This window comes from Triticum urartu, chromosome 2 (genome assembly GCF_003073215.2).
Source record: "Triticum urartu cultivar G1812 chromosome 2, Tu2.1, whole genome shotgun sequence".
NCBI classification, from domain to species: Eukaryota; Viridiplantae; Streptophyta; class Magnoliopsida; order Poales; family Poaceae; genus Triticum; species Triticum urartu.
This window is the reverse complement of record NC_053023.1, coordinates 459,520,106-459,526,863: the sequence shown is the minus strand read 5'-3', so window position 1 is coordinate 459,526,863 and position 6,758 is coordinate 459,520,106. Positions and strand designations below refer to the sequence as shown.

The following is a 6,758-nucleotide window of genomic DNA, read 5'->3' as shown; positions in this document are numbered from 1 at the left end:
GAGCAAGTAAGGCCACCCTCTTGCTTCGGACATTGCCAAGAGTCTTTCGGTGTCCGCGGCAGTTGGTTCTCTCAAGTACTAAGGTCCAAACACCTTGACCATCATAGTAGAAAATCTGACCATAACATTTCTGCACGTGCTCTCTGACATCGAAGGTAGACATCCGGAGATACTTGTCGCACAAATCTGTGTTCGTGCCATATGCAAGCATCCGCAATGTAATCATGCATTTCTGGTAACCAGAAAATCCAATTCTTCCGATGGCATCCTTCTTCAAGATGTGTGGGGCGCCATTGTAGCATTGTATCTACATACGAAGCAAAACAAGTGAATCTACACTCTAAAATATGTCTATATACATCCATATATGGTTTGTATTAAAATCTCTAAAAAACATGTATATATACATCCATATATAGTTTGTATTGAAATTTCTAAAAAAATGTATTTAGAAACGGAGGGAGTAGCATTGTAGAGACGATCATTTTTAGCATCCGAAAGCACCGAGCGGACGTAAAAGAACCAGAGATCTCCAATGACGTTGGAGCTGACAAGGGCAGTGCGTGCAGGAAGCCGTAGAACCGTAGCTAGAACGCTTAGATTTCAGGATCCAATCATACCGGACTGACAAAATGCACCCGTAGAACAGACAGCAAAACACATTTTTTATTGGAAAAATCTTGGCCATGCGGGAGCGTCTGTACACTCATTGCAACCATGAAACAAAAACGAACTAACGGACCTAATTTTTTTCCAATTAAAGGTAAAAGAGTCCATCAAATAGCTCTATATTCTTTTCACAAGGTAAATGTGCTTTTAGAGGAACCGGAGCCCGACGAAAGCCGGCTCCGCCGCGGTCCGGACGCTCAGGTGAAATCCGGCCGGCCGTGCTGCGACGGGAGCGAATCCAAGCGTAAGCTCGAGCGCTAGTTCTTCGTCCTCCTCCTTTTCGACCTCCTCCGCGTGCTCTGCGGCCGGCTCTGTGCTCTGCTCCTGCTCCTGCTCCGCCTGGCTGACGTGCGACCCCGCCTCGGCCTCCGTGTCTGCGGACGCCTCTTGCTGGTAGTGTGGCTCCACGGGGTCCTCGTGTCGGCTGTCGGAGGATTCGTGGCTCGGAGCACGCTGGAACGCGCCCTCCTCCATCTCCTTGCGGTGTTGACGATCCAGCTCCTCTTCCGCCGTGGGCGCCCGCGTCTGAGGCTGCGGCTTGGGCTTGGGCTTGTTGTTGGAGTCGCTGGACGGGTTGTGGTGGGACGAGGCGGAGGACGCGCGCTTGAAGCGGGTGCGACCCGGCTTGGCGACCTTGTGGAGCCTCCCGTCGGCGGCTGGCGAGGTGGAGACGTGGCGGATGTCGTACGCCTTGAGCGGCGGTGTCCGGTCGGCGGCGGCATCCTCGGAGGAGACCTGGACGATGGGCTTGCCGCTGAGGACGGCCTCGACGGCGGCCTGGCACATCTGCCAGTTGTTGGACCAGAGCAGGCCGACGGAGCCGTAAATGGGGTTGACGATCCGGCCGCAGGCCTCGTAGAGGAGCGAGCGGAAGATGCCGGGGCGGAGGCTGTCGTCCGTGCCGGCGTTGATGAGGTTCATGAGCCCCGCGCGGCCGTAGAACTTGGCGAGGAAGACGGTGGCGTTGGCCTGCGCCTCGGGGCTCTTGATCCACTGCAGGCAGGGGCGGATGCTGCAGTCCTCGCTGCAGCCCTTCCGCAGCACGCGGCAGCCGTTGCAGCTAAGCCGCATCGTCGTCGTCGGTCCTTGAGTGTACGTGCTGGAGCCTGCACAGGCAAGGAGGCCTAGAAGGAGAAGAAGGTGTCTACGAGGAGAGAGGGAGGGACAGGAGAGAGGAGGGTGGTGGTGGTGGTGATGTATTGATGTGATGTGAGCTATGCAATCCAGGAGCGATTGATTGTGATGATATAAAGAAGAAGGGAGAGCGGGACGGCGCCAGTGGTTTTGCGAAAACTGGGAACGGGCTGGTGCTGGTATTAGGCTATTGGCCGCGTCGCGAGTCCGAGGAGGCAATTTGATGACTGGTACGTGTACTTGACTGTCTTTGTTTACTTCCACTGGTTACGGGGGTGCATCCCCCCTAGCGAAACATCCCTCCCATTACCGTGGGTGCTCTCTCCGTCCCCGGGTTTGCCCGGCTTCTGGTTTCCCAGGTGGACTTTCTTGCATAATCCAACCAACCAACTATTCAAGCGCCCTTTTTGATTTATCTATGTACGTATCGCTGCATAAATTATTTCGGTTTTGCGAAATCTTAGGTGCCTCAAATTTTTTCCTCACGTCGGTTGATTTCTGTTATGCAGGACGCCGAAGGTGGGGACGGCACGAGGAGCGGCAGCGATGAGAGCGGCGGCGAGTTGCCGTGTCCCGGATGGATGTGACATCCCAAAATTCTAAATTTTGGAATGTTATAATAAATAGATAGATTTGATTGGATGTTTGATTGATTGTCTGAAAGTGAGTGAAATTCGAAACTTTTTAAAAATTAAATGAGGGAATAAAAGGACTTTCCCAAACTTTCATTTTGCCTTTATGCTCTCCGTGAATTCAAATACTCTTTCATCACGAAACCCTGGAGAGAAGATGACATGACTTCTTCCATTTATTAAATGACAAGGGGTGTTGAAAATATTTGAATTTCATTTGAGAATATTTTCAATTCTTAAACTTTATGCAACTTAATGATTTTCACGAGAGAAGATAAAATGACTTCTTCAGATTATATGAAATATGAGTTGGGAGCTTTAAAGGATCAAATTCAAAATTCTTTTGAATTTATTTTCAATTTGGATTTATTTGAGTTTTATTCAAATTATTTTCTTCAAAATCAAAATACATGGAAAATAGGGTAACATGATTCCCTACATTAGAAAATTGGAGAAAAATTTATTTGAAATCATTTTGGTATTTTTAAAATGTTTTTTGTTGGATTCTATTAGACCAGTAGCACTCTTTGAATTATCTGATTTTGTGTGTATTTTATTTAATGCTAGAAAAATGTCCATGTTGCTGGAAATCTTTTTCTGAAAATTTTGATATATTATATGTCTATATAAAAATTTTATTTATTTTGTTTTTATCCGTTTTGTTTGTGTGGAAAAAAAATCTTTATTTAAAAAAAAATTCTTCTCCTCTCACAAACTGGGCCGGCCCAGCTCCCAGGCCAGGCCGCGGCCCAGCCCACGTCGCCCATCGCCACCGTCCCTGAGCGGGACTCCGCTCGGGAGTTCGCCGCCGCCGCCGTCCGAGTCCCGGCCGGGCACGCCTCCCGTGACCCCTTCTCCACGCCTCCCGAGGCCACCCCTCCCCTATAAAGCCGCTGCCCGGACCCCTCCCTCCCCCCTCCTCCCCGCAACCGCCGCCTCCCGCCGCTGCTTGCTGCCCGTGCCGCCGACGCTACATCGCCGCCACCGCCGCAAGCCGGAGCTCGCCCCGCGCTGCCCCTCGCCCCGCGCCTTGCTCTCCGCGCTACCCTCGCCCCGCGCTACCGACGCCCCGCCGCCGACGCCTTCGTCGCCGGAGTTGCCGGAGCTAGCCGCCGCTCCGGTCAAGCCCGAGCCGCCCGCCGGTTTTTTTCTCGAAAACCGCCAAACCACCGCGAACCGGTATAGACCGACCCCGGTTCTTTTCTTTAAGTTCGGTTTTTTTTTAAAAAAACCTAGACTAGATCTGTTTTTTTAGGTTTTATTAAACAGCGAACGTCCACTGTTTAGACCATATAAGTGAACGTCCGCCTTTTAGTCTTTTTCTTTTTCTGTTATTTTCGGCCAGGGACCTAGTTGTGAATACTTTATTTACAGAATAGTCCCTGTACTTCAAACGACTATAACTTTTTACTCGTTAGTCCAAATCCAACGAAACCAACGCCCACGTCTTCGTTATGATCTCCTCTATCCAGTAATCCAACCCAAACATGTTTTTGAAAATTTTAAAATTTGAATTAGATCAAATTTGAATTCAAACTTCTTTTGATCATATCTTTTTATCCGTAACTCCGTTTGAGTTGATTCTTTTTGCAAATCGAAACTCTTGACCTAAACATTCTAATAAGGCCAAATTCACATAATTTTGGTACTGTTAAAAATTGTTTTATGTTGCAAGAGTTATTTGCTTGGTTTTGATGTTTCCGAATCGTCTTCTTCGTTCTTTCTGATCTTTTGAGTGATTGCTTATGTGTGGTTACTATTGCTTGCTTACGATAGATTGACCGGAGTGTGACGAGTAGAGCTATCAAGAGTTTTGAGTGCGAATCATCTTCATCAACATTGCAGGCAAGTAACAGTTTAATCATACTTTTTCTACAACCCAGTTTTTTTGCATTAGATCAATCCTCACACATTGCATGATTAGGATCTAATTAAACTGTGGGATGGGAAGTAGATGAGGTAGTACCTATTACCTATTTATTATCAAACCTTTGGGAGTTACTTCTATGTTTGCTTGCTATGCCATGCTATGCTAGTAGACGTGGATTGGGTGAGTGATATCCATGACAGATGTGAGATTGTTAATTAATGGTTTATCTAAGGTGGCAACTTAAACACACATATGGGTGGATTGAGGCACCTGGGGTTTCCAGGACTTGCCTGTTTTTCTTTTGGACAGCCACCCAGGCTCAAAGGGATCATGAGATTATTCATACTAGAAACTTCCGTGTGCAGCCACAAGCCATTATGGGCTCTGACATAGTTGATTAAGTCGTGCGAACTCTTACGGGTAGACTAGCAGATGTAGGGGAAAGTAGGTGTACCGGTCTACCCACATGTAAGGTGCTAGCGCTTCTGAAAGACTGTGTCTCGGTCATCCGTCTTCTCAAACACCCTGTAGTGCGAGAAACCAAACGGAGGCGATCGAGTCTTGTGGGGAAAAGTGCGCAAACCTCTGCAGAGTGTATAAACTAATCATGATTAGCCGTGTCCCCGGTTATGGACATCTTGAGTATCTAGTACTTGGATATCATGTGAATCTCATCATGTTACTCTAATTAATATTGTTGGGATGTTAATGAGTACTTTTAATTGGGATTGAGAATGCTATCAACCATTCTCAATGTTCAACAACCACCATAATGGTTAATTAAAATGTATTCCTTTGCAGTAGGGAAAAATTGGCTTTTCGCAAAAACCTTATAACCATAGAGCTTTTCCACCAGCCAAATATGCATGTAGTGATAGTCTTTGCTCATCTTCCTCTATGGTGTGAATTTTCCAGTACATTCAATGTACTGACCCGTTTCGGGCTGCAACGTCTCATGTTGCAGGTTTCATACGACGAGTAAGTGATACGTTAGGGTTACGATTTCTACACTCAACTTTGCCGTTGGTGTTGATGGGAATCCACAACCTTGTTGCTTCCGCTTATGGATTGAGGTAATAGTATTTATGTTACTTTATACATGTGATTTACCTCTGTTATAAATCCTTCGAGTACTGTGTGTGTCAGCATACCGATCCAGGGATGACACTTAAGCACAGAGACTTGATCCATTCGGGTCAGGTCGCTACAATGGAGATGAAGAAGAAACTTAGGGGGGGAGGGGGGAGGGGGGGTCGTCGGGGTTCATCCAGATCAGGAAGGGATAGAGGGATGACCAAGGCAGTGGCCAGCAACGGCGGTGGAGGTGAGGAAGAAACTTAACTGGGAGACGGTGAGCGAGGGGGAGGGGGTCGTTGGGGTTCCTCCAGATCGAGGGTGAGAGGGGTCAGTGTGGTGGCTAACAACGGCGTGTGAGGGGGGAGGCGCGGTTGTGAAGCGGCGCGTGATAGCGCCCTCGTCTACGCATGGTGGAGGCCGATGGTTGGGGCGGCTAGCTAGAGTTGTACATGAGGAAGAAGAGATAGGGAAGTTAAAGATGAATAGTGATGATCTATTTTGAGCCACTGGATTAAGATCTAATGATTTGTGAGAAAAATGACTAATGGCTGAAACGTTTCCATGTACCTCACATATAGATGGTCCCAAACTATTTTAGAGCATCTACAACCACACTCCATACCAGTGTAAAACGTTCGGGCGGCCTTTCCGGTCATAAATTGATCACCCCACCGGACCAGCAAACTCAACCCAAACATCTGGGTTGTCCGGCACCCTCATGCATAGCATAATATGGGGTGGATATGGGGAGGTCCAGATGTGTCCGGACGCGTCCGCCATGTGGGCTATGGTCCACCATGACCTTCCAAATACCACATCACCGAACGAAGCCCTGGTCAAAGTCCACACTCGACCACTCTGCTTCCCTCTCGGTATCCCCCCCTTCATTCACGTCCCCTCTCCTCCACTATAGTCGGCTCCGACAGGCACTCTGGCAGCTCTTCGGCAACAAGTCTGATCACATCTACTATGACGGGCTCTTGAAGGAGGATGGCTCCCGCAACGAGGCTCCGAGCGACAAGGAGCTCGCACTTCGCATTGCCATCAAGCGTTCTCGGGTGGACACTGGTGGCATCTTAAGCTCTGCATCGTTCGCGTCGTCCCTGGTGTCTCGGCGACGCATTGAGGCCGAGCGCGGTGGCTCGTCGTGGTCTATGTCACTCCAGATCCACCATCGGGCACGCAACTCCCCTTCCCCTCTAACCCGCAGTTCCTCCCGGGAAACGTTGGGTGCGCATGCCCACGTCAAGCCAGTAGATGAGGATGTCAGAGCAGGAGGCCAAAGCCACCGGTCGCGAGAGGCAGCAGGCCGCATAGAGGGCGACGGGGGTAGGCTTCTCCCGCACACGCGCGAGATCCGTGCATGTCGACCTGAA

General features: G+C 49.0%; 1 protein-coding gene across 1 annotated transcript; it reads right to left on the bottom strand.

Annotated features, from left to right (window-relative positions):
- Window positions 1-648: 648 nt before the first annotated feature.
- On the bottom strand, window positions 649-1,909 carry LOC125541672 (LOB domain-containing protein 40-like). Its single transcript, XM_048705016.1, has one exon. The coding sequence runs from the start codon at window positions 1,738-1,740 to the stop codon at window positions 817-819; it is 924 nt and encodes a 307-aa protein (XP_048560973.1). The 5' UTR covers window positions 1,741-1,909; the 3' UTR covers window positions 649-816.
- Between the last annotated feature and the right edge of the window lie 4,849 nt (window positions 1,910-6,758).